The sequence below is a fragment of the Syngnathus scovelli genome, chromosome 16 (assembly GCF_024217435.2).
Source record: "Syngnathus scovelli strain Florida chromosome 16, RoL_Ssco_1.2, whole genome shotgun sequence".
Classification (NCBI taxonomy): Eukaryota; Metazoa; Chordata; class Actinopteri; order Syngnathiformes; family Syngnathidae; genus Syngnathus; species Syngnathus scovelli.
The window spans coordinates 2,536,551-2,562,739 of NC_090862.1; the positions used below are offsets into that span (position 1 = coordinate 2,536,551).

At 41.2% G+C, this 26,189-nt stretch overlaps 7 protein-coding genes across 9 annotated transcripts; 5 read left to right on the top strand and 2 right to left on the bottom strand.

The window, feature by feature from the left end:
- The first annotated feature begins 262 nt into the window (after positions 1-262).
- On the top strand, positions 263-5,593 carry engl (endoglin, like). 3 transcript variants are annotated; one of them, XM_049745878.2, is made up of 15 exons: positions 268-541; positions 645-749; positions 822-991; positions 1,288-1,431; positions 1,554-1,728; positions 1,807-1,978; positions 2,050-2,194; positions 2,298-2,490; positions 2,559-2,728; positions 2,858-3,013; positions 3,247-3,330; positions 3,485-3,715; positions 3,872-4,348; positions 4,820-4,937; positions 5,112-5,593. In XM_049745878.2, exons 2-15 carry the CDS (start codon positions 683-685, stop codon positions 5,123-5,125), a joined length of 2,316 nt encoding a protein of 771 aa, XP_049601835.1. In that variant the 5' UTR covers positions 268-541; positions 645-682; the 3' UTR covers positions 5,126-5,593. The 3 variants fall into 3 exon arrangements, with proteins under 3 accessions (XP_049601836.1, XP_049601835.1, XP_049601833.1); XM_049745876.2 differs by having other exon boundaries at positions 269-541; positions 4,820-4,941; XM_049745879.2 differs by lacking the exons at positions 4,820-4,937; positions 5,112-5,593 and having other exon boundaries at positions 263-541; positions 3,939-4,122.
- Positions 5,594-5,835: 242 nt separating this feature from the next.
- LOC125983590 (zinc finger protein sens) lies at positions 5,836-7,061 on the bottom strand. Its single transcript, XM_049744964.1, has 5 exons — positions 6,842-7,061; positions 6,610-6,770; positions 6,398-6,523; positions 6,170-6,335; positions 5,836-6,095 (listed from the first exon to the last, which is right to left on the bottom strand). Exons 1-5 carry the CDS (start codon positions 7,059-7,061, stop codon positions 5,902-5,904), a joined length of 867 nt encoding a protein of 288 aa, XP_049600921.1. The 3' UTR covers positions 5,836-5,901.
- A 1,830-nt stretch (positions 7,062-8,891) lies between these two features.
- mcm5 (minichromosome maintenance complex component 5) lies at positions 8,892-12,787 on the top strand. Its single transcript, XM_049744963.1, has 16 exons — positions 8,892-9,188; positions 9,284-9,410; positions 9,486-9,614; positions 9,679-9,851; positions 9,917-10,075; positions 10,155-10,324; positions 10,395-10,566; positions 10,635-10,746; positions 10,874-11,017; positions 11,089-11,154; positions 11,230-11,406; positions 11,474-11,586; positions 11,669-11,797; positions 11,929-12,071; positions 12,158-12,285; positions 12,480-12,787. Exons 1-16 carry the CDS (start codon positions 9,019-9,021, stop codon positions 12,579-12,581), a joined length of 2,214 nt encoding a protein of 737 aa, XP_049600920.1. The 5' UTR covers positions 8,892-9,018; the 3' UTR covers positions 12,582-12,787.
- Positions 12,788-12,875: 88 nt separating this feature from the next.
- hmox1a (heme oxygenase 1a) lies at positions 12,876-14,473 on the bottom strand. Its single transcript, XM_049744965.1, has 6 exons — positions 14,371-14,473; positions 14,237-14,286; positions 14,054-14,165; positions 13,684-13,899; positions 13,341-13,613; positions 12,876-13,265 (listed from the first exon to the last, which is right to left on the bottom strand). The coding sequence occupies exons 2-6, from the start codon at positions 14,284-14,286 to the stop codon at positions 13,116-13,118; spliced, it is 801 nt and encodes a 266-aa protein (XP_049600922.1). The 5' UTR covers positions 14,371-14,473; the 3' UTR covers positions 12,876-13,115.
- Positions 14,474-15,039: 566 nt separating this feature from the next.
- On the top strand, positions 15,040-18,735 carry foxred2 (FAD-dependent oxidoreductase domain containing 2). The gene is made up of 10 exons (XM_049746023.1): positions 15,040-15,186; positions 15,592-15,806; positions 15,873-16,178; positions 16,257-16,508; positions 16,681-16,977; positions 17,048-17,214; positions 17,317-17,482; positions 17,570-17,796; positions 17,864-18,034; positions 18,104-18,735. The coding sequence occupies exons 2-10, from the start codon at positions 15,595-15,597 to the stop codon at positions 18,325-18,327; spliced, it is 2,022 nt and encodes a 673-aa protein (XP_049601980.1). The 5' UTR covers positions 15,040-15,186; positions 15,592-15,594; the 3' UTR covers positions 18,328-18,735.
- Positions 18,736-18,974: 239 nt separating this feature from the next.
- ankrd54 (ankyrin repeat domain 54) lies at positions 18,975-22,094 on the top strand. The gene is made up of 8 exons (XM_049746107.2): positions 18,975-19,588; positions 19,825-19,872; positions 19,963-20,061; positions 20,210-20,281; positions 20,476-20,523; positions 20,605-20,729; positions 20,806-20,913; positions 20,986-22,094. Exons 1-8 carry the CDS (start codon positions 19,213-19,215, stop codon positions 21,058-21,060), a joined length of 951 nt encoding a protein of 316 aa, XP_049602064.1. The 5' UTR covers positions 18,975-19,212; the 3' UTR covers positions 21,061-22,094.
- Positions 22,095-22,141: 47 nt separating this feature from the next.
- Positions 22,142-26,112, top strand: hmgxb4a (HMG box domain containing 4a). The gene is made up of 13 exons (XM_049746043.1): positions 22,142-22,288; positions 22,812-22,909; positions 23,102-23,238; positions 23,332-23,404; positions 23,492-24,082; positions 24,201-24,407; positions 24,469-24,650; positions 24,737-24,818; positions 24,884-24,948; positions 25,050-25,146; positions 25,209-25,363; positions 25,455-25,577; positions 25,659-26,112. Exons 2-13 carry the CDS (start codon positions 22,873-22,875, stop codon positions 25,701-25,703), a joined length of 1,794 nt encoding a protein of 597 aa, XP_049602000.1. The 5' UTR covers positions 22,142-22,288; positions 22,812-22,872; the 3' UTR covers positions 25,704-26,112.
- Positions 26,113-26,189: the final 77 nt, after the last annotated feature.

Below are 26,189 nucleotides of genomic sequence, written 5' to 3' on the forward strand. Positions count from 1 at the left end.
TACTTTCACATAGAAATATCTGCGTTAGCCAAAGCCAATATTTTTTATATGATGTGATAATAGGTTCTCCAGAAAGGTGTTTTGATGTCCGACTATTCCAAAATGTATTTCTGAAGGTGGTAGTTACGCCAACTGAAACTCAAAACTTCCGTCACGGCAGCTTCATCTTCTGAATCACTGCCACGCTTGACCCCCAATGCAACTGGATTGCGAAATAATCCAACAAAAAATGCTACAAATGTTTTTTAAGGTTTATGTCCCCGCCCCCTCGCTCAACTGTTGATCCCACTGAGTGTCTCGTCATATTCCCCTCACAGATATTTCCCACAAGTAGCACCTCAGCTGCAAAGATGCATTGAAGCAGCCTGGAGGTGAGTGTTCTTCTTGGTGCAGGATTTGGAGGGTGTGTGTGAGTGCGTGGTTGTGTGTTTAGGAAGTGAGTGAGTGAGTGAGGTGGGTGGGGAACTCAGGATGTAGCAAACTTTGGACTCAGTCTTTGCAAAATACGACTGAAGCAGCAGCTGGAGGAACTCTGGCCCATGTGAGTTCAGATTTTGGGTTATTTACTTTTTTGGAATGGGTTTTAAATAGACATAAATTAAATAGCAGGACATTTCTTTTGTATTCATGTCGCCCTTCAATAGGATGTTGCAGACAGGTCGATTATTTTAAATCTGTCAGGATGCCTTCGCTGTCAGGAGTAGCTTGGACTGTTTTTTGCGCACTACTTCTCTGGAGGAGACAGACAGGTATGCCGACTCTCAAAAGTTTTTTTTTTTCTTTATCGGCATGCTTTTTTTTAAATGGACATGTCGTGACAGCTTCTGGTAAAGAGAGAGAATGTTCTGTGGCTCAAGTGGGAGTGCTTCACCCTGTTGAGGCTCTGCTGGAGAAGTTTGAGGCTGGTCCAGGCTGTGCTTCCAGGGAAAGTGGGGACAAGGAGACGCATGTTATTGCGGTGGGGAGAGTAACCAGCAGCCCTGATAATATGGTAATTAGTTCTCATCAGTAGTTGCATGTTTGATGGAGTGTTTTAATTTTTTTTATCCTTTTTTAACACCTCAAACAACAGAAACAAGACAGAGAAATGGCTTTTGATTGCAAAATAATTCAATAATTAATGTATGAATATCATATATTTATTAATTATATAATTATATAATGAATATAAATATCCATGGTCGTGAGAGAGTTAAGTTTGACCTAAATACAAGTCTGTGCACTACTTTATGACTATATTTGCTTTAAATTATTTCCAAAACAATAAGTAATGTTTTGATTTTGCAGGTTACAGTGCTATTGAAACCCTTGTCTCTGAGTTTGAACAAATCAACTATGAGAAAAGTTCACTTATTACTCAGCTCCCAGCAACCAATCAGCTGGAGGTTAGAAGCTGAGAGACTGCCCCCTGACCTCCCTGTACTAGTCAAGGTCAGTGAAGCCTCCTTTAAAAAAAAAAAAAAAAAAGTGAAGGTGTTTTGTTTCCAAACATGTTTTTACTTTATTTGGAAAGGAAGCATTGACAACTAAATTCTTCGCTTCCATCTTTTTAGGTGTCCTCAAACTCCAGCGTTCAATCCCAGACGCTACGTTTGCTAGTTCGCCGGCTAAATTGGCTCCCTTACCGCCCACGTGCGCTCTACCGCTGGGCTCTGAAACACCACGGCAACTTGTCCTCTCTGACACACGTTCCCCATGGGAACCGAGTCTATGTCCGACTTGGAGAGGGTGAGCCATTGCAGAATCAGCAGTCAATTTAATTTGACCCAATTTGCTTTTTTTGAGGTATGAGTCTTTGCTTTGCAGATCTGAGTCAACCTCCTGTGTGCCAGCTTAAGTCCATGTTCCTCTCGAACAACTACTTGACCTCTGACCTGCAACCGCAGGAAGTACAAGGTTGCGGCCTTTCAACAGGAAATGCAAACAACCCTGAGGTTCATATCATCAAACTCCATTCAGCAGGTTCGGGACTCTGTGGGTGAGTTTTGTGCATCGGATGCAACCATCAAGGTGTTACATTTTGAAAAAAATTCAAGATGTCTGCTCCAGCTCACTGCAGGTGGAGGTGATTGTCTCGCTGGTACCGCCGCCGGAGAATTCTTCCAGGCAAACGGTGGTGCTGATTCTTAGCAGTTCGGTGCCGGTCAACTGGGCCATTGTTGCTCATGATGTTCAAGGTCATATTCTTATTCATGTAAGGTTTCATTTTCTATTTGTTTTTATTCCAGCATGAGATTTTGTTCACATTTGAATATTTTTAGTGCTTTTGCAAGACCTAACTATTTTTTTTTCTGCAGTCCTCCAACAGTGTTTCCCCTCCCTTCCCTCCTGAGCCTGACCTCGCCCTGACGACCTCACTCATCCCCGACCTGTCCACCATACCGGACCTGCTTGTCTGGGCCAATGAGAGCGGCTATAACAACGTGACTTCATACACTGAGGCCAACCTGGGCAATCGATTTGTGATCCAGCTGGCCGGGACTAAGCCAGGTCAGAACCCATGTGTGTGCTCGATGTTGCATTGTAGCTTGTGCAAGCCATTTTTTTTTCGATTTTAGATGTGGTTCTACCAATGAAGACCATTGCCAAGAGGCCTACGTGGGCAGTGGAGAGCGGAATGACAGAGTGGCTCAATGCTGGAGGTAGAGCAGAAGGAGGCCCAGACAGTTTCACAGTGCAGTGTGAAGATGGACGCCTCAGTGTGGCAGTGGACCAACACAACCTACAGGTCTTTAACCCAAGGCTTCTCAAACTAGAGCCTGCAAGCTTCCTTCCTGAATCAATTCTAGACACCAGCAATGAATTATTTAACTTATTGGCTTGTAGATTAAACTATTGAACAATGGATTTGTTTCAGAGTTCGTCAATGCCGGTTTCTGCTGTAACGTTGCGGGATCCAACATGCCAGGCTCAGTCCAATGGGAGTCATTTCCTGTTAGTGTTCCCAGTCATTTCCTGTGGAACTGAGGGACAGCTCCTGGGAAATAGTGAAGGGGTGCAGTACAAAAACATGGTAAGGCTTAATATAGCCACACTTGCTATTATTTTGGTTAATGATTAAAAGTGGACAAAAAAAATAAATGATTAATCTTGATTATTTTCCCCCCTAAATAAATCAAATATTTCAACTGAGGTGTGTAGACTTTTTATATCCCCCATACTTTTTTTGTTGGGGTCTGTATGTGACTTCAGTCTGTTGTGAAGGCACTTTATTACAGTTTATTTGTCTCCTCATGTTTTGCTTAGGTGCTTTTATGGAAAGACCAGCCTCATAACGTGTTGTCAAACAATGAGACTGATTGGATAGCCAGAAATTCACTTGGAATACATGTAAGATAAAAATAAAATATTTCTTAATAATTAGTTGTTTGAGTTAATGAGTTGACTCTTATACAGTTGACAGTCATATTGGTGTTGGACAAATTATTGGGAATGATTATCAATAACTTTTGTCTCTCGCAATCTTTGTAATCTCTTTTCCTAGTTCAGCTGTTTGGACAATGTGGCCAGCATGCCTCAACTAGGTCCTGGTGATGATGTTAGTACTTCCAAAGCACCTTGGGGTGCCTTGCCTGATCCTGGACAGTTCCACTTTGACACACCTAAACTCAAATCTGGACCTTTGCTTCGTCTGAAGCTTTTTGTCACCGAGAGCTACAAACAGCGACGGGTCGGACCTTGCGTCATCGCTCCTGACCAGCGCGTTTATGTCGAGGTGCTTATTTATTTTCTTTTTTTTTTCCGCATTTATAAATACTGAGGTGTCACTTTTTTTCATTATGAAAAAAAATGACACTTTCTGACTTTTTCCATTTTTTTTTTCCAAATTTTGATGATGTGTCTTCGTCACTTTATTTTTTTTCTACTGCAGATTTCTGCCAAGGGGCCCTTCATAGACGTTGCTGAGGTGAAGTCATGTGTTGTTTCTCCTTTCTCAGACCCCAAAAGTTCTCCGTTCTGGACTGTCATAAGCAACAACTGTCCCGCAGACCCCTCACTTACCTTCCAGCATGCAAAAGTTGAGGAGACAGAAGATGATGATGAGCAGGAAGAAGAGCTGGAAGACAAACTTGAAGCTCAAAAAGGATCCAAGGAGCTCAATGATGAAGATCAAACTGTCTCCTTTCACTCCAAGCCCAGAGCAAAGAAAACAGTTATTAGGCCATTACAATTTAGTTTTGTCCTACGGCCGCTTTACAACGTCTCCATGCAGTTTCTCCACTGCAGCCTTCACCTTTGCATCTCGGACAAGACGACAACAAGGCGACCAACAAAAAAAAGAGTAACGAAAAAATGTCCGGATGGAAAACGTATCCCTCCACTTGTATCCAGGACACTCGGACAACAGGTACAGAAACAGATATTACACAATAGTATTTCTTGTAAAAATAAAATATTACAAAATAAAATATTATAATTGAAACATCTACTAGCCACACCATAATTTAGGAGAGTTGATAATTAGCTCATGTCACATAATTATATGATCCATTTGTTGCTAGGCAGAATTCTTGAGAAAAATACATTTAAAAAATTTAATAAAATATTACAAAATAAAATATTATAATTGAAACATCTACTAGCCACACCATAATTTAGGAGAGTTGATAATTAGCTCATGTCACATAATTATATGGTCCATTTGTTGCTAGGCAAAATTCTTGAGAAAAATCAAAATAAATGTCAGTTATGCCCAGTAGTTTGTTGTTCAGGAATTAGTGAAACACCAATTGAATAAAAAAAATAAATAGCTGTCTGTAATTCTATTTTATTGTCTTAAACTTTACAATGAATAAGAAATTCTTCCCGTAAACTGCAGTGTGAGATTAGAAACCTTTCCCGGTCCATGGTGGTCACCCATCCTGTTAACTCACTGGCACATAAAGAACTGAAGCTCCTACGAACCAAAAGACTGAGTGCCTCACCGCAACAAAGACGTGAGTGAGTAATTTGATACTTTCTATTCATTCATCATTGATGTATTTGTGGATTTTTTGTAAGCTTCACACCCATTTAAAAAACCTCACAGCACCTTTTCTGTTCGATGAGTAGCTGTAAACTCTAATTATGTTTATTATATTAATTCTGTTATTATCTGTTTTTTTTTTTAGATGCAACTAGGTGAATGACTAAATGGGAGCCTCCAGATTGCGTCGAACTTCGACATCAACGGTTACAGAAAATGTGTCACTACCGTTGAGCACCTGCAAAATGTTCGTTCACACAAGACCGTTTTTGTCTCTTTCCTCCAACAGTCTGAAGGAATGGAGTTTAGACAAACTACTTTTGTGTGTGCCCCGACAATCATTGTTGCAAGGTAGAACCATTACCACAATCCCTCCTGTTCATTACGGCGTTGTGTAAATCCAGATTTTTTTTACAGCCGCTGGCTATTTAAAACTGAAAGAGGTGTAAAATGCAGAATTATGTATTTAAATCTTCAGAAAATAAATTAAATTAGAATTTGAAGTGGCCACCAGTTGTCAATATCTGTGTTTATAGTGGAGAATATGTTAATATCGCTTGTTGCAGTCTTTTGTTAATGTGGTGCATAACTAATATATTGATTAAAACAGTTTCCCCTTTCACCAAATTGATTTTTTTATGCTCATTATCAACATGAAATGCTGTATTTAAAAAAAATGCTGTGCAACCAGACTAAATTATTTATTTTATAATTATATTTTATAATTATACTATTATATATAAAATTATTATTTTATATCAAATAAATTATTATTATTGATATATTGATTGGTTTATTTATATCATATATAAGTACCTAAAGCTTTAATAAAAAACAAAACTCAGATGAAAAAAACAAATGCATCACTTTTATTTGAGAAATCTTTTTAATTTCTCCCCCTTTTAATCTAACTCATGGTCACATATTTGACCTCATCAGTTCTGAGCGTATCTACTAACATAGCCACACGGGGTTTCTTGGTGGCGCTGCAGGTCGACCCTGCGCTGGAAGTTGCGGTGACAGCGGGGGCAGCTGAACGCTCGGTGGTCGTGTTTCCGAGTATGAGTGATGAGGTTGGAGCTTTGACTGAATCCTCGACCGCAAACCTTGCACACGTGTGGTTTCTCACCTGAGTGCAAATAAAAAGGGCAGGGCACACTCAACCGGATTTTACACACTAATCGACTTTAATCCGCACCTTACCTGTATGTATGAACGTATGTTTCTTCATGTCTGACTTCTGGTGGAACCTTTTCCCACAATACTGGCACGGGTAAGGCCTGGTGTTGGAGTGGATGAGCAGATGTGTGGACAGTGTGGACGAGCGCTTGAAGATTTTTCCGCACACCTTGCAGCCAAAGCTCGGTGGCTGTTTTAAGAATTAAACATTTAAAGCAAAACTGTGCATGTAACGCACTTTCTGTTTATTACCTTTGCTCTTCTGTAGCTCTCAATTGCTGTGAAAGTCATTGAGGACATTTCAGTGGATGGGGAACTCAGCAAAGGGACATGAAAGCTGCTACTTCCATGAGCCTGAAGATCTACTTGGGAAAGAGACTGAGGGGAAAGGACATAGGGTCAAAAGGTCACCAATTGTATTCAAGGTTAGGTGGGACACAAATATCAACAATTCTATAAAATACCTTTTCACAGAGAGGACACTGGCTGAATGACCAGCTGAGGTCTGCATGTGATGTACGGTGGAGTAACATGAAGACCAGCCTTTCCAGTTGTCGCTCTCTGTCAGATGTTTGGTGTCTTTCCGCTGACCAAGCAGAGTCCAGTTCTGTCGCTGTGGAGGTTGCTGGAAGAAGAATCAGTCAGCTTTTCTTTTATTGCAACTATAAAATGAATGAATTAATCGAATGTAATTACCAGATGCAGAGGGATTCCATCCAAGATAGCATTGACTCAGCCAAGATGTTGCCTCACATGGAGAACGGACCTCAGATAAAATCTCCTTTGCCAAAACGGTCGGCACGTTATCCCCAGTGTCCTTTCCACCTTGATCAGATTCATCCTTCTGTCTAACGGAGCCCTTGGATGGACTGGCGGGGTGAGTCTTTTTATTTCGAACAAGAAACGATCGCGGCATGACAGAACCTGCAAAAGTCAGACAAGACTTTAGTTTTCGCTGAACACCTGCAAGTGCGTGTTCGTTTGAGATGCCAATCTTGAGGTTTCAAACTAGCTCACCACCTGCAAATCACATTGTAGCTGCAAAACTGCTGCCGAACTTTCTCAATAACTATTTTGATGTTTACCAAAGGTGCCTAATTTGGACAGCTAGCAAAACAGCACATTGATAATAAAAGAGTATTTTTTTTATATATACGATAACATCGTGTTGATCAAAATATTTGATAATATTCAAAATAATATTAGGTTAAAAAACATATTAGGGTATGATAGAAAAAAAAAGTCATTTGTCTTGAAGCGCTTGTCCTTACCTCCGAAATGCGCAGCCAAATATCAAGTGCAATTCTAGCACTGTCAGTTACTGTAAGTCCTCTTTTCTCCTCCCAACACACATCTGCTGATGACACACCAAACTTGCAACTAATGCAAACTATATTTAGCTTTAATCGGTCGAAACAGACATTGGGAAATATACACACAATCTGTATTTAAGAGAGAAATCACAAAATGTTGGCATTTTAAATCCCTCACATTCGTAACACGTTAACAGAATTTTTTTCTGATTTCAATTTGCAACGTAGACGCACATAATGGCTGTTAAAGAAGTATCACATCTACTTAACTACCAAACTACTGTGTCAAAATTTCAAAATAAAAATGCTATTGATGAGCATCCCCAAAAAAATGACAGCTAAATAAATAAATAAATAAAACCATGAAAATACTGATGGGCCTATGTGGTTTCAGTTGTGGGCCTGGTGTCAAAAATGTGTGAAGCCATTTTCCCACAGTCAACAATGTATTTCTATTTTTAACACTAACACACTGCTCTTTTCACCAATTTTCAAATTTATTTTATTTTGTCCATGCATGGCAGAATTCTTGATATTTCTGTGAATTTTTTTTGAATTACCTTCTATGTTAAATTGCAAGCTAAACAAAATAAAACAGGATGTGTAAACAACAGATAGTATATTTAGAGGCATGGGAACGACAGGGTGTACCAGCTTGTGAATCATAAGGTCACACACTCTGCCTGTGCCTTCCACTGAACAGGAAACAAAAACTGAATTTTGCTGATATATTTTCTCTTGCTGTTGCAGATGCAGATGGCCTCATCTTTCATTTTTTAACACACCAAAAAAATTAAGTGAAGTGTTTTATTTGTTTTTGCCATCTCTTCCTTGAAGAATTGATTTAATTCAGCAACACCACTCTACAACATACTTTTTTAAAGACAAAAATTTGTGTCTTTTTATTGTTTTAGAACCCAAATTTGTAAAGAGCAGAATTCATGGTTCCATCAATCACAGCAAGTGGAATTATTATTTATTAAAGGAAATTATTTTGCATCAGTGTACATTTTAAAATCTGGATAGTTGAATCAGTTGAATCAATACTTTTGCCAGTCTTTTTTCCACACTTATATTTACTTTTTGAAGTATAATGTGAATACTTTGGCCACCTATGACAGAACTGCAATCTGTAATTTGACCGCTACGAGGCGCTGTCATACAGCAGTAGGTGGAGGACCTTCAACAAAAGCTGATGGTAAAGCAGAATTACATACTGTGTGTATTGGATGTGTACATCCCTTAACGATATGTCAGCAATCATCTAATTGTTCACAAAAAAAAAATAAACGCTTGTCTTTTTCGCGCCACCAGAGCTCCCGCGAGCACCACCCCTACATGATGTCACGTCCTGTGTCGACAGACTGGCCAATCAAATCGGGTTACATTTCTTGTCAGCCAATGAGAGGCCGGCAAAACCTCCTCCGCTCGGCAGACTGGCGGGAAAATAGGGAGGAGGAAGTTCAGTTTTGCCGCGAAAGTAGTGGTCAACCCCATTGTTTGCAGAAGTCGACGGCTGCGGGATTTTAAATTTGAATAATTATCTATTTTGCTTGCAAAATGTCTGGATTTGACGACCCAGGAATTTACTATAGTGACAGCTTCGGAGGGGGCGAACAAGGCCCAGATGAGGGTGGCCAGAAGCGAATTCAGATCAAGAAACGGTTCCGTGAATTTCTCCGACAATTTAGAGTAGGAACCGACCGAACTGGCTTCACATATAAATACAGGTAGGTGCTATTCCAACGGAAAAAATAAAGTAGTAGTTCAAATAATGCTGTAAGAGTGTAATCCAAGAATTCTGGATTATTTTTCTGCATTTTAGAGATGAGTTGAAGAGACACTACACCCTGGGAGAGTACTGCATTGAGGTGGAAATGGAGGACCTCGCCAGCTTTGACGAGGATCTTTCCGATTGTCTGTACAAGCTGCCTTCAGACAATCTGCCTCTGGTATTGCATTTAAATCTCAGTTACATTTAATTTATTGGGGAAATTGTTCATCCTGTTAAAACATGTAATAAACAGTTGGAGGAGGCTGCTAAGGAGGTAGCCGACGAGGTGACACGTCCACGTCCAACCGGAGAAGAAACTGTGCAGGACATTCAAGTCATGCTAAAGAGTGATGCACATCACGCGTCCATCCGGAGCCTTAAGGTAAAATCTCAAATCATATTCCTCAACACTGATCATTTCAACTTATCAATTAATTCCTCTGCAGTCCGAGCTGGTGTCTCATCTTGTGAAAGTCCACGGCATCATCATCTCAGCCACCCCTGTGAAGGCCAAGGCCACCAAAGTGTGTCTGCAGTGTCGCAGCTGTCGTCATATGATCAACAACATCCCTTTGCCTCCGGGCCTACAGGGCTACGCGCTTCCTCGCAAGTGCACCAAGTAAGCATGACTTGGAAAATATATTTATAATTTATAAACTAATTAGCCATTTTCTTTTTCCTTAGCACAAGTAGCACAACAAAACTGAAGTGCCCTGTGGACCCTTATTTTATCATCCCGGATCGCTGCGTTTGTGTTGACTTTCAAACGCTCCGACTTCAAGAATCTCCAGATGCTGTCCCCCATGGAGAAATGCCTCGGCACCTTCAGCTCTACTCTGACAGGTCGGTAAATTAAATCTTAATATAACACCGTTAGATGACAAATGATGGCTGCAAACTCATAGTACTTCTTTTTTGCCAGGTACCTGTGTGACCGTGTGGTCCCAGGGAACCGAGTAACCATCATGGGTATCTACTCTATCAAGAAGACAGCTGCTGTGAAGGCCAAAGGAAAAGAGAAGAGTGCTGGAGTGGGAATTCGTGCATCCTACCTGAGAGTGGTCGGCATCCAAGTTGACACAGAAGGCGCAGGTAAATAAATAAATCTGTTGATTCATTTGTATAGGCCACGCCAAAATGCTAAAGTTCTTGTTCCCGGCAGGTCGTGGTGCTACTGGATCAGTGTCTCCACAGGAAGAGGAGGAGTTGCGCTCACTGGCTGCTTCTCCTGATGTTTACACCTCCCTGGCTCGCTCCGTTGCTCCCTCAATCTACGGCAGCGATGATCTCAAAAAAGCCATCACCTGTTTGTTGTTTGGTGGTTCAAGGAAGAGGTGAAATGAGAACAAGCAAAATGAGTGCTTGGTTTTGTTACTCACCCATGTGCACATTGTTTTTCTAGACTACCTGATGGTCTCACTCGCAGAGGAGATATCAACCTGCTCATGCTTGGAGATCCTGGTACAGCCAAGTCTCAGTTGCTCAAGTTTGTGGAGAGATGTGCGCCCATTGGGGTAATTTTCTTTAATCTGTTAGTCTTGTGTAATTCAAAACTAATGGCTTATTTTATTGAGGGTTTGGCGCCACCTTGTGGCGGTGAATATCATACTTTATTAATTAAAACATTCTTGTTTTGGGCAGGTTTACACCTCAGGAAAGGGCAGCAGTGCTGCTGGTCTTACTGCTTCTGTTTTGAGGGACCCGGCCACACGTGGGTTCATCATGGAGGGTGGCGCCATGGTTCTGGCTGATGGCGGCGTTGTCTGTATTGATGAGTTTGACAAGGTAAGGTTTTATTTGGGAGAACTTGCAATGTCTCAAGTTACAATTTTTAAATGATTTGTCTGTTTTTGCAGATGCGAGAAGATGACAGAGTTGCCATCCATGAAGCCATGGAGCAACAGACCATCTCCATCGCCAAGGTGATTGATTAGATGAGGGGAAATGCTGTGATTTTTTTTTTAACTTAATTTACAAAAATGATCCACTTTTCCCAGGCTGGCATCACCACCACTTTGAATTCTCGCTGCTCTGTGCTGGCTGCTGCCAATTCTGTGTTTGGCCGCTGGGATGACACCAAGGGGGAGGAGAACATTGACTTCATGCCGACCATCTTGTCTCGATTCGATATGATCTTCATCATCAAAGACTTGCACGACCATCAGAGAGACATGGTAATGTGCCTTTAGTCATGTTCCTAAAGTTTCAGAGTATCATTTTGACCCTCTTTACATCTTGCAGACACTAGCTCGTCACGTTATGAACGTTCATCTGAGTGCCCAGACGCAAACTGAGGCAGTCGAGGGTGAGATTCAGCTGGCCACCTTCAAGAAGTACATTGCCTTTGCCAGAACGTGAGTCTTCTTCTTTTTATATCTCCTTACTGTATTCTATCTGCTCAAATATCAATACTCTGGTTTGAAAATGATTTTGCAGTAAATGTGGCCCTCGTCTCTCTGCTGCTGCGGCCGAGAAGCTGAAAAACAGATACGTGCTGATGAGGAGCGGTGCAAGAGAGCACGAGAGGGAAACCGATAGGAGAACCTCCATCCCAATCACTATCAGGTATTTATTATTTCTCCTCATCACGTGTTAAAAAAAAAAAAATGGTACTCTTCCATTATGTGTTTAATATGTAAATATAATTTTCTTCACTGCATTTTGATGACCTAATTTTTGTCTGTGCTCTATTGCAGACAACTAGAGGCTGTGGTGCGTATTGCGGAGTCATTGGCCAAAATGAAGCTGCAGCCTGTCGCTGGAGAAGAAGAAGTAGATGAAGCGTTGCGTCTCTTTCAAGTTTCCACACTGGATGCAGCACTCTCCGGCAGCCTCTCGGGTTTGTTTTAAGTTGGAGTTGTTATATCATAAATACATGATCACTTCATCAAAATTATTTATTTTGGGTTTTATTTTAATACACAGGTGTGGAAGGTTTTACTACTCAAGAGGACCAGGAAATGATTTCCCGCATTGAAAAGCAGTTAAAGAGGCGCTTTGCGATTGGTTCCCAAGTGTCTGAGCACAGTATCATCCAAGATTTCACCAAACAGGTCAGTCCGATCGTGGAAAGTACGACTACACTTGAACACACCCATTAAAAAAAAAAAAAAAAGCATCTGCTTGAGTGATTTTTTTTTTTTTTTTTGCTGTGCTTTCAATTGTCTCTAAGCTATAAATTAGCATTTTATTAAATACGTGATTAGCATTTTTTTTATTATTGTCATCATTGTGATCCACCTTGCAGAAATATCCCGACCACGCCATCTACAAAGTCCTTCACCTGATGTTGAGGAGAGGTGAGCTTCAGCACCGTATGCAGAGGAAAGTGCTCTACAGAGTCAAATAGACAATTCATTGGCATATGATTTAAGTAGTTGCAAGTTGAAGTCGTCACATGATCATCTGAGCTCTTGAAGTCATGCGTCAACTTTTGAGGCAAGATTGTAGCTGTTGCGCTGCCACGGGTGTTTTTGTAGTACAAAAAATGGTTCCACATATTGCATTCCCTGTAATTACAGTTTTGAAAATCCTAAATAAAAATTTCTAATGGCATTTTTTTGCAAAGTCTTATATTCCCTCGAGGGATCATAATGAGTATAATAGAACAGAAGAAAAAAAATAAACAAGATCCATCCAAAGATTTTGCTCTTCCACTGCCAACAAGTTTATTTTCTTTGTTTCTACAAATACACAAAACTCTGTAATGAATGACAAATTTAGTAAATGTAACAAAAGTAAGAATATACAGTATATTCAATCAAATACAAGTGCTGACTTTTTTTTTTTTTTTTTTAAAGCGAGTTGGTTCCAGTTTGGATTTCTTTCATTAGCTAAAAAGGGATTAGTAAAGTGCAATAGGTGCTTCAAATGCTAGCTGATGCTACAAGGCGTACATTCCCATTCCAATGGTAGCCAGAGTAACACACAATCCCACGGTGATATGCTTGAGTTGAGGAAATGGAAAATGGCCTGAGCTGATTTTGGATTGTTCTGTTGCGACACTCAGAAGCTTCTGCAAGTCATCAAAAACCTGAAGGAACAGCAAAAACGTCAGCATATTTCCTGCATCATCTCTAAAAGTTTACGAATGACCAAAAATAGTTACCTCGGTGTTGAACTCAAAAGCCTGGACCGCTTCCTTCAACACGGCCTCCCTCTCGTCCTCGGTTAACTCGATGGCGTTCATGCGACTTCTGTACAGCTGCTTGAAGCGATTGGGACTGCTCACGCCAGGGAAGAGGAAGAACGAAAGACCCTCATTTCCTGACAGCTTGAGGGATTTCTGGGTAATTTTCCCCAGGACTTGACCTCCTGACAAATCGCCAAGATAACGAGTGTAGGCGTGGGCAACCAGCAGCTCTGGATTCTTTTTACCAATCTGCAGATAAGAACTTGTTATGAGTGACTTGACCTCAGCAAAACCGACTAGCAATTATTTTTGCATTCACCTCTCGAAGCCTCTGAGTGTATCTGTGGGTGGCAGCGGGAACAATCACTTTCCCACGCCAGTCGGGGCCCAAAAAATATTCCAGGTCATTCTCCAGGTATTCCAGGCGAGCAAGTTCCTGGGGGAAGTATATCGGTGCGACCGCTGGATGGGAACAGTTCTTATCGAGTTCCTCTTCGAGGACCTTGTAGATCTCGTGGAGGGAGCACAGCAGGAGCTGACAAAAAAAATTAATATTTAGAATTATTTTGTATCCACTTTCAAGACTTTTTTGTGCTGAGATTTTTTTTTTGTAATGTCAAATATACAGATTGGTAAACAAATGTGTGTGTCTTGGCTTAAATAATAAAATAAAATTAATATTAACTTACCTTGTACTGTGGAAGCTTGACTTGGCCCCTCTGGTAACTCAACATCAGCTCGGTATTTTCCGCTCTCACATGGTTTTCCTTTGTGGCTTCTTTAATCAGCTCTGATAAATCACTGTTGACAATTACAATGATTTAAAATGCATTCAGCACACCGATAATCATTTCTTTTATGAACCATCATACCTGCCTACTACCCCGGTGTCAACTTTTCTTGCACTTTTCTTGGTCTCCATCTACACAAGCAAGTTTGTATTTAATGCAATATAATTGAAATATGAACCAACTGAGATTTTATGAATAAATATGCAGTGTCTTACCTTATTAATGTTTTTTCTGCTTAGTAGGAGTTGGAAAGAATGCTGGCTTGTTGCTTCCCGTGGCTCAGTGTGGACTCACGGATCCAGTGTGTGGTATTTATACTCTGGCTAAGTGCTGAGACAGATGGGAAGTGTTACTGCTGACTCACATGACTGGCTTGCAACATAACATGACTTTGCACATGGCAAAACATGACACAGTAGAAATTCTCACTTTTGATTTGGCTGCAACCATACAAAGGGACTCTTTTCTGAATGGACAAAGATAAATATATAAGTTGAAATTTGAAAATACTTAAACAATGAAACACCTAACTTCTTTATATGTCTGAAATTTTGCAAACTTTGATTATTATAGATCACACCCAATACCCGCCCAGTATAGGTGGAATAAATCACAGATGAAACTATTTTATGATGGAGATGGAACCCCATGAAGAGCGACAAAATTAAATTGTGAGATAATTAAATAGTAAAACGGGAATAATAATCGAAATAGACAAATGATGAAGTGATACGAGTTAAATAAAATAGTATTGAAATAAATAGATATTTAAATAATTTGATAAATACTAAAATAGATCAATTCGGCATTTATAAATGTTTTTATTTTATATATAAATTAATTATTCTATAGCCACGCCTTGTTGGGAGGGTAGACGCCCACTAGTGGACAAAGTGGGCGGTGCTTGCGGATTTTCAGGAGCGAACGCATTCTCCCACAAGCGGTTGAAAACTAAATATATGTAGAAATCATCAGCTTTGATTCTCTCCTCACCACCGATGTCGCGTTCAAGAGATCGACTGTCCTAGAAGGTAATTAATATTCGCTGTCTTTATTGATTGACCACTCGGTTCAACGGGAGATGGCAATCGCCGTATCCACAGAGTGACGACATAACAGCGGCTGCAGAGTTCAACGAGTGCCAGGGATTCTTTACTCGTTTCTCATGCACCATTTGTCTCATTTTGTACCGCTTCAGTATAAATTTTCTCAGCGACCTGGCTTTATGTAATAATAACTGCATACTGACTTAGTGCTGAAATGCTTAGGATTCCTGGATAGTTAAATAATGTGGCAAGCCCATGCATGCTGTGAATATCTTGGAGATGATCATCTTGCGGTTGTTGACAGCCTGATGTTGCCAGAATCATCTTTGTGTTGTATCAAAAACAGGAGAATTTATCTAATGAGTGTCATTGATACTTTTGGATCTACAGGTTATGGATTCTAGCCTTCTATGTTTGATTCTTTTTATCCTAATCGGCGTGACCAAATGCTTTGGAGGTGATCAGCTCAATGGTACTCGCCATTATGATTATTGTATACTCGGTGCTGGGCCTGCTGGACTGCAGATGGGATATTTCCTCTCCAAAGCCAAAAGAGACTACATCATCTTGGAGAGAAACTCTGGACCTGGTAGCTTCTTCCACAAGTAGGTGGAGATGCAGTTGTGTTGAAACGTATATCACATTCACACGTAATGTTTTTTTATGTCAAGATACCCTCGGCACAGAAAGCTCATCAGCATCAATAAGATCCACACAGGACGGCAGAATCGAGAATTTAATCTCCGCCATGATTGGAACTCGTTGTTGAGCGATAAACCGGAGCTCGTGTTCCGGCAAGTAAGCCGGGAGTTTTACCCGCCGGCTGATGCCTTTCCACGCTACCTGTCCATGTTTGAGACGGAGCTCGGGCTGAAGGTTCAGTATGGTGTGGATATTGGGAAGATCAGGGCATCGGTGTCATCCACCAGAAGAAGTTACATCCTAACTGATCAACACGCAAAGGAATACACATGCAGGTGATTTTGCTTTTCACTGACCTTGAAATCAAAATTCATATCTGAAATCATGGTCACATTGTCCTCTTTGTATCTCAGTGTCCTTCTGGTCGCCACCGGTTTATGGGTTCCTCAGGAGGTAGACTTTGTTGGTTCTGACCTGGTGGAAGGCTATGAATCGATTTCCACAAACTCGGAGGACTACAAGAACCAGGCTGTACTGATTCTTGGCAAAGGGAACTCTGCTTTTGAAACAGCCCAGAGCATTTTAGGACACGCCAGTCGGGTTCACATGGTCAGTCGCAGCCCTGTTCGACTAGCCTGGCAAACACATTACGTTGGAGATCTCAGGTAAAATCAGAGACCAAATTCTGTTTGCATTCTTTAAATTCATGTTGAATTATAAAAGGGTGGCCCCGTGGCCCCCCCTCTAGCGCCGCCAGTGCTACCCACCTCTAATAATCTCTATACAGTGTATATGTGATTATTGTAACATGACCTGACCTTTTGTTTGTGTTTTCAGGGCTGTGAATAATGAACTCCTCGACACATATCAGCTGAAGTCTCTTGATGGGCTGGTGGAAGCTAGCCTGGAGCGAATTGTGATTGCCCAACAAAAGGAAAATGGCAGGAGGAAGAAGAAAGGACAGCTTTATGTGACCATAAATAAGTACATACAAAACCAATCGGAGAAGAACCAATCCGATGTGACAGCCGAAGATCTGCTCGGGTATCACATCGACAATTTCTCCCTGAGGAAACCGTACGATCGTGTGATTCGATGCCTTGGCTTTCGATTCAATTTCAGCATATTTGACAGGTACAAGTCATTTATTGTTTTTATGTGTATTGTAGAACAGATTTGACGCTGTTGTGTAACATTTCCACAGCTCTGCCTGCCCACTCACCAGTAAAAATGCTAAAGGGAGGTTGCCACGGGTGACGGCCTGGTATGAAGGCCATGACACGCCAGGATTGTTCGTGCTGGGAACTGCTGCTCACTCCAGAGATTACCGCAAATCAGCCGGCGGGTTCATTCATGGATTTCGCTATACAGGTGAACATCTAAGACTTGAAGGCCTCATCGCTCATGCTCCAATAATATTGTTTACACTGAGCAACATGCATTATGTATTACATAATTCTCTTTGTGTCTCAGTGCGGGCTGTGCATCATTTGCTTGAGCAACGTTACCATAGAACACCATGGCCATCGAGAAGATTGTTGACAACGCAGCTGCTTTCTGCAATTTTGAAGCGGGTGGGTGAGGCTTCTGGACCCTACCAGATGTTTGAGATACTCGGAGATGTGATATTGCTGAGAGGGTAAGTTATATTTATATATACATATTTTGACTTGACTTCCAAGGGTGCATTAATCAATACTATGTTTTGTTTTCCCTCCCTCCTTAGATCCTTCTGCCAGTATGTGGAGGAATTCCCTCTGCAGGCCTTGCCTCAGTTCTCTTCTCTCTCAGGTCACGAGGTGTCCCAGCATGGACTGGTGATTCTAGTGATGCAATATGGGAAAAAGAAGATTGACTATCTCGGAGGAGGCAGGGCAGTGACTGACTGGAGCAAAGCTTGGAAATCCAACTTTCTACACCCAGTTTTGTACTACTATGACACACTCCCCACTGGTGAGGAACATTTGGTGGCTATCCGGGTGCAGGCCCTTTTTTTGGTAATACCAGTATTGTATTCTAGAGGAAGAGATGAAGAACCGTCCCCATGGGTGGCCTTTACCAAGACCAAAGGCGATTCATCACATGGTTGAAGACTTCCTCACAGAGTGGGATGGCCCCATATCTCACATCCAGCCTTTGCGACGTTTCCTGGAACACTGTGTCAACACTGATCTCAGAGCCTTCTATGCAGGTAAACCTGGTGGGGTACAACCCTAACCCTCAATCCTGTGCTCAAGCCTGACTGTTGTGTTTCTTTCAGAATCGTGTTTCCGCTTAGCGCTCACCCACCGCATGCCTCCACTGTTTTGCCGCCAGGGATACTTGAAGCATCAAGGTGTTTCCCGAAAAAATGAACGGATCCATTTGCATTTCACTCGGTTTTCACCTGGTGAGGAGCATACAGACAGATCAGGGGCTGATGCTGCATTTCCTAACTATCTAGCACAGGCTGGAGCCTCCCATGTCTTCCGGACTAAAACTTGACCTACCTCCACTCCATATAAATTCAAATGACACCACTGATAGTTATTTTTCCATAACAGTGTGTCACACCTCACATGAGCTTTATGTCCAGTAGACCTATGCAAATATGGTGATGGACTCCCACATTTCCACCAAAGCTGTCAAAAGCCCCAAATTGTATTTTTCCTATCCAATATGGTTGGAAAGCTGTCGGGGCAACATTTATGAATGTTAAATGTGTTCAATATATCTGACTGGAAATCCTGTTGTGTCTAACACTGGTGTGGTTCAGGGCACATAATCTGTGATTGTGGAATTGCCTGACCTCTTAAATGCTCAGTAAGAAATTCTGAGCGTTGAAAAGAATTGAAGAACTGTGCAATGAATTTATTAAAATAGTAGGACACTCTGATAGTGAGAAATTATAAAGTGTTGTGTGATAAAAGTGTATTGAAAAAAAATAATATATTTTTATGTAAGTTTTACGCATGCGCATCCTGCGCAGAGGCACGCTGATTTTTAGTGATGTGATTGGCTGCTTATTTGCCTGTCCCCATTGGCCAAGAACAGATGAACAACGTGGAACGTGATTGGTTATTTTTCGAGTGGCGTTGCGACTGTTCAATGGGTGTGCGTCTTACTGCTAGAGTGTAAAACGGTAAATGCAAAACAGGAGACATTTTAGTGTTGTGACGGAAATACATCTGTTATTGAAATACTTTTCCGGTCAAGGCAACACATTAATGAGGAGTTAGTTTAATGTGTCTTAATGTGGCCCTCGTCATCGACGTAGAGGCCACATTCACTCTATAAATGGCGACCGTTTTTATTTTGTTTCTACTCCGAGTAATGTGCAAACAAGTGTATCGCAAGCACGGCTTCCACATGTCATGAAAATAAGTAAGTATGGACGGGTGGGGCTCAGTCGTTGCAGCAGATAATGACCCTTCAAGTTCTGAGGGAGAATACATAGTCGAACCGGGTCCCGAACATGAAACCAAGGAGGTAAAAGAAGGAGCGCATCGGGGCTTTGTGGAGAGGATGGACGATGGGGCCACCAATGTCGGATTTGGATTAAGTGGGATAGGAGAAAGCAAGGTGTTGTTGGGACGACTCGGACATAGAGACGACAAAGAACTACGGTATTTGCACTTATTATGGGAACCAGGACGATCGGAGAATGGACCTGGTGCCTCGAGCAACAAGCTGGGGAAGATGACCGGGAGCAGGACCCGTCGGTTGCACAGAACCACAAGGAACCCGATCGGTAAAGATGTGTATGGTAAGGCAACACTTTCACCCAAAAAATGAGAATAAACAGTTATATACCCTCAAATAATAAATATATGCAATGTTAACTACCTAGTGATCACAGTCATGTTATTAAAAAAGTCAATTATTGTATACGTCAATCTACTGAATGGATTCTTTGTGCTTTATCTTACTGCAATATGAGACCAGTATCTCTTAAAAAGCTGATATTAAATCCCTTCTACTTTGAATTTCTTTTCATCACAGCTGTAAAAAGACTGAGGGACGCAGCAAACAGCAATGACATTGACACAGGTATGAAATAACTTGATGGTGATACATTTATCAAAAATGAGAGAAGATACAGAACAAGCTGGTTTGATCAGTAAAGCTGTGCTATTCCAGTTCGGAAGCTCCTGCAGGATGACATAGACCCATGTGCAGCAGATGACAAGGGGAGGACAGCCTTACATTTTTCTTCCTGCAACGGCAATGAAAGCATCGGTAAGATGAGGACCGGTATTATAAGACAGATGCTGTATAGATAATGTTAAAACTGTGTACAGCATCCTCAAGGATTTGTAAATCCTAAAATTGTAAATCTTCAAAGTAAAAAAAATAATGAAGAAATGTCCCTTGTTTTTGTCTTTAGTGCAATTACTGCTTAGCTACGGTGCTGATCCCAACCAACGTGACAGTCTGGGTAACACCCCACTACATCTGGGTAAGTGAGAATAAATCCTTAAATCGTCCATAAGTGTGAATGGCAACTGTGAATGGTTGTTTGTCTGATTGACTGGCGACATAGTAGGTTGTTCCACGCTCCTCTGCGAACCTATTGAGAATAAACGTTCTAGAAAGGATGAATAAAAGTGAATTCAAACCAATACATGATCAATTTAACCTGTTTGTCTGCAGCGGCCTGTACAAACCATGTGCCTGTCATCACCACATTGCTAAGAGGAGGTGAGATAGTAGTCCTGTGTATGTACATTACTCACTTTTTTATTGCATACATCATTTACAATGACAATGTTTTCTGCTAAGGATCTCGTGTGGATGCCCTTGACCGAGCAGGACGGACCCCTCTACATCTCGCACGTTCCAAACTTAATATTCTACAGGAAGGGGATTCTCGCAGTTTAGAAACCCTGAGAGGAGAGGTCATACAGGTACACAACACAACCTTTTTTTTTTTCCATTTTGTCTGTGATGGTGATGATGATAAAGATGCTTTTCTCCGTTCAGATTATTCAAATGCTGAGGGAATATCTCAACCTAATGGGGCAAAGTGAAGCTAAAGAGAGACTGGAGCACATTTCCTCCCAGCTGCAACACACACGGACCAAAGAGCAAGTAAGATGTGCTGATAATATTGCATTTCACTGACCAAGTGATAAGTCATACATATCCATCGTTTTTTTGTAGGTGGACGAGGTGACTGATTTACTGTCCAGCTTTACTTCACTCAGCCTTCAGAAACAGAATTTGGGAGCCAGGTAGAGAATATAACCCCTTCAAAGTTTGTAAACAGTGTGATGTTATTTATGGGGTGTGGCTTATTTGGAGGCTTAACCATATTTCTATAGAGTGTTTATGTAAGAATAGACTTGAATGGACTTGGAATTGAGAAACTATATTCTGCCTCTCTTTTTAAAGCAAGCCTCAGCTCCTCGCTCTTGAACAATGATTGATATTTCCGCTCAGTACCGCTGTAATGATTGTCATTCAGAGATTCTACAATTATGGAAATGTTGCTTCTTGCAAAGGATTGTTTGATTTAGGTGGGCCAAAGGTAGAAAATGATGTATCAAATGAACTTAAGAAAGGAATGTGTACTGCCTATCAAAATATATATTGTATGTTTAAAGCGGTCCATGTGCTGAATATATTTATTGGTCTTTGTGTAACAATTGGATTCACTGCAAGCCTGTTCATTGTCCTGCAACATTGCTTCTCCATCTGTCTTAATGGATCAAAACATTCCTCTCATTTTATTGTTTATTTTTTGCATCTTCAGTGTGGTCTTCCTAGAATGTCTTGTTTTGAGGAAAAAAACAGTAGGAAATTTGACACATTAATTTAAAGACGGTGGTGAACAAAGCTACCTCGATTGTGCCAAAAAGTAACAATTATTTTGATGTTGCTGACAGTTGCAGTAATGTTTTGATGGGAGAGGACTTTCCGCATCAAATCCTTGATTTTTAGTTCCATCGAATTTCAAGTGCATTTTATTTATTTACATTCAGCACAGTAATTCTGTTGGACCTTGAACGCCATCATCGACCATAACAGACTGGACAGCAATGCCCCAGATTGATCACAAACGTCTGTGCCTGTGTTTCCCTAATTTTTATTATTACTTATGGTCTACGCTTACACTAAATGAGCAACCATTTTTACTTTTGTATTTTTGATTCCTTCATCAGCAAGGTATTTCACATTTGTATTGCATGTTAATGTTTAACTGATGTTGAAGTACTGTCAAAATGTATATGTTTGAAAAAAATAAAATGAATTGCCTATGTGATTATAAATGGCTTTTGTATTTTAACAATTTATCTGCACATACGAGTAACATTTATTCAGTGCATGAGTCTGATGACGTAATCATGTGCGCTCAACATCGATTGGCTGCAGAGCACAAGCCCCGCCCCTGCGTGGAGACGTATTGTTGTTCTCCAGAATAAAGATGGCGACCTGGCCCGCGTAATTTGGAGACTCAAATGAGGTAATTCATTCAAATAAACATACTTTCCCTCATTTAATGCTAGTTTCCTAAATGAACATGAGACCGATGTTGGAGGTGAAGAAATGGGAACAGCCTAGTTCACGTTTGCATGATTATAATCGTCGTTAAATGGACAGCGGCCTCGCTGTGTTGAAAGCACCGGGCTGTAGTGAGATGACTATCCAGGAAAGACGAGCTCCCTCGCAGGATGGAGGTCCAACACGGGTGGAATGGCCAAGGAAGCCGGGTGGTCAAGTTGATGGGAGAGGGGGTGTGTTTGTGTATCATTACAAAAAGTAGGCGGGAAGTTGTTAAATTCAAACTATTTGTACTCTTTCATAGGTGACGGACGAAAATATAGCATCCTTAAAAAAAAAACAACGCCAAGTCGTGGAATTTAGAATGCATGCCCGCTTTTAGTAGACTGTTGCTTTCAATTTCTATTTAATTCTTTGTGTAATGTTGCAGGCGAGGCAATAAATTCATAATCCTCTAACTTGCTTTTTAAATTCTTTTTACACAGGTCCCTATTCTACCTTTTTGCTGCCTGGGATACGTTTAATCAGTAAATATAATAAGTAGAAATGGCTTTTGAAGAGATTAACAACAAAGGAGAAATGGGTAAGGACATTTGTACACACATTAAAGATCATTATAATTGAGCCAAGGTACCCATTTGACCTTTTTTTTTTTACATTCAACAAGAATGGTTTATTGTTATTATTAGGTCTTAGTCAAAAGTTTTATTTTTAAACCTTACTTCTCGTATCTTATGTCTATATGAAATGTGTTTTTGAAATAACTCTGATTTAGAGATTGGGATGGATGGAGAGAGGGGTCTCGTCGCTGGCCGTAGCCAGAGAGAGAAGAGAAGGTCATACAAAGATCTTCTACGAGAAGAGGAGGAGATTGCCGCTCAGGTTCGCAAGTCTTCCAAAAAACGGCCAAAGGTGAAATTTTGCAACCATACTTTTGCTACGTATTACAAATTTCCTGTGTATTACTTTTTAGTAACTTTTATATTATGTGTCATTGTGCATTAGGATTCAGAGCTATTCCTGCTTGGTGGTGACCCACACAAAAAGAAGAAGAAATATGATGACCACTATTACAGAGGTAAGTTCAAGTTAGTGAGATAATTGAGACGTTATTTGAGAAGCATCGGTATATTTATATTGTTCCCCTTTGTGACTTTCTTACCAGAGCATGAAGGCTCAGGCCACCCCAGCCACAAAAAGAAGCACAAATCTGTAGACCACTCTCCGACACTCTCGTCCCCTTCGTCGCACCCAGCAGATACAGCAATGGGTCTTCTGCAAGCTATCACCTCTCCTTTGGCAACAGGATCTGACCCCAGTTCCAGTTTACACAAAAAACCTTCCTATCCCGCCTTGTCCTCACATTCCTCAAAAGACCGCAAGCGGGAGGGCAGCAGTAGCGGAAGTAAAAGCAGCCACTCTTTTTCTCATTCCCGCCCCATGTCGTCATCATCATCGTCGTCGTCTTCCACCAAGAAGCACTCTTCATCTTCCTCAAAGTCATCACTGTTTCACGGCGGATCCATTAAAGAGGAGCCTTTAACATTACGAGAGGCCGATGGGCTGAAAATGAAACTAATTATGTCGCCGGAGAAGGAGGAAACGGAGAGTATCCCAGTAGCTCACCACTCGTCCAAAGCGAGTGGAAAGAAAGAGAAGGATCGAGACAGGATGCAGCTGTCAAAACCACCCAAAAAAAAGCTACAACACAGTCGAGATCCTCTGCCAGTAGTGGGGAAAGAAGTAGAAGTGGAAGGTAATAGCACCTAAATTATATGACAATTAAATCCGTTTGGATGAAGTTATTTTAACATATTTTTAGAGGAACCTACTTTACTTGTAACTCAACATTCAGCGTTGTGCTTTCTGTCAAGGTCATTATGGAGGCGGCTTGGGAGATGACAGCTCGTCGTCGGGAGGAGAGCTGGAGGCGGGCGAACTCGTTATTGATGACTCATACACGCACCAGTCCAAAAAGAAGAAGAAGAGCAAGAAAAGCAAGAAGAAAAAGGACAAAGAGAAAGATAGAGTCAAGGAGAAGAGCGGGAAGGATAAAAAGCACAGCAAAGGGTTCGGAGGAGGTGAGGCAATACTTGTTCATGCGTGTCATCAAACAATGCGTTTTAATCCTCGGTTCTTCAGATTCATCAAGGAGCCACAGCAACTCTCATCCCACCGTCTCCCACGGCACTGTCGGTCCCATGTATGCCATGGGCACACCCGTGGCGTCACATCACCCACAAGGCACTGATGGGCCGCCGGTGGAGAAGAAGAAGAAGAAAGAGGAGAAAGATCGAGAGAAGCACGACAAGGATAAAGACAAGGTGAGCCTCCGGTTTACTCCATAGCTGACAACAAAAACGTGCAGATAATGAAGACACACAATTTGTTGCTTCTTGTCTTCATTCAGCCCAAGAAGAAGAGTGCGTCGGCATATCAGGTGTTTTGCAAGGAGTATCGAGTCAACATAAATGCTGAACAGCCAGGACTAGGTATGCCATTTGTTAAAAAGCATCTTGTAGAGCCGCATCTAAGTGTTTGTATTTCTACCCTGCAGTTTTTGGTGAACTCAGCAAAAAGTTGGGAGAGGTATGGAAGACGATGCCGGAAAAAGACAAACTGGTGAGGAGACCTTTTTAAATTTGTTGTTGATGCCATCTTGTGGGCATGGATGTAATGCAGAAACAATATCGTTTTTTTTTGTTCTGACTTTATTGCTGCAGATTTGGAGACAAAAAGCTCAGTATCTGCAGCACAAACAGAACAAGGCTGAAGCTACGACAGTCAAACACAAAAGCTCCAATGAAAGCAAATGCAAAGGTACTCGTCAAGTCTCCTCATGAAAGAGTTTACCATTCTCACGAGCGCATCATGTTTCCTAGCCAAAGCTGGTGTGGTATCACCTACCCGAGCACCACCCACCATGTCCCTTTCCCCCGCACGAGTCCCCGATGTAGATCCTATCGATGCAGCCGCTCACCTGCAGCTGCTTGGGGAGTCCTTATCTCTGATTGGCCACCGCCTCCAGGAAACAGAGGTGGGTTCTCCCATATCCATACTTTTCAGAAATCAAATAATCTGTTCCATGCACTTTAATGACGATTACTTTTTTTATCTGTATTTTTTAGGGCATGGTGGCGGTGTCTGGGAGCCTGTCGGTGCTACTTGATTCCATTTTGTGCGCCCTGGGACCGCTGACTTGTCTCACTGCTCAAATCCCGCAGTTAAATGGATGTCCCCGAAACGTGCTGGTATAGCATTAGAAGTTTTTTTTTTGGTTGGGGTGTGTTACCAAGTTTTATGTTCTAACAAAATTTGTTTTTATTTGTCAGTCGAACACGTTGGACAACATCGCCTACATCATGCCCGGGTTGTGAGTGAAGGACCTGGAGCACGCCAGAGGAATTATGCGGTGACCTTAAGCAGATCCATCTTTGGACTTTATTAGTAGCCGCTGAAACTTGGCAAATATTCCTAGTCCAAACATGTTTTAAAATTTTATGCTGTGATAATTATAATAATGATTTCAGTCATAGACTTTTAAAAGAAGCATTTTATTGTTTATAGTCTTACCACTTTGTTTTATTGTTACTGTACAGTGTGGATTTGTATGAAACATTTTCTTTCTTATGCTGACTACTTATTTGTGTCCAGCAATGAATGCTTTTCAATGTCTGTTTTTTAAATGCTTTATTAAGGAACATCTGCAAACTTTTAGTCATTTTTAATAGAAGGTGATTTATTCCTCATTTAACATTTTCTCCTTTGTATAAAAAAATATCCATTCCCAAGTGTTTTGTACATTTGATAAAACTGATAGACACCCTTTAAAGAAACCTAATTGTAACTGTGGGCTTTTAAAA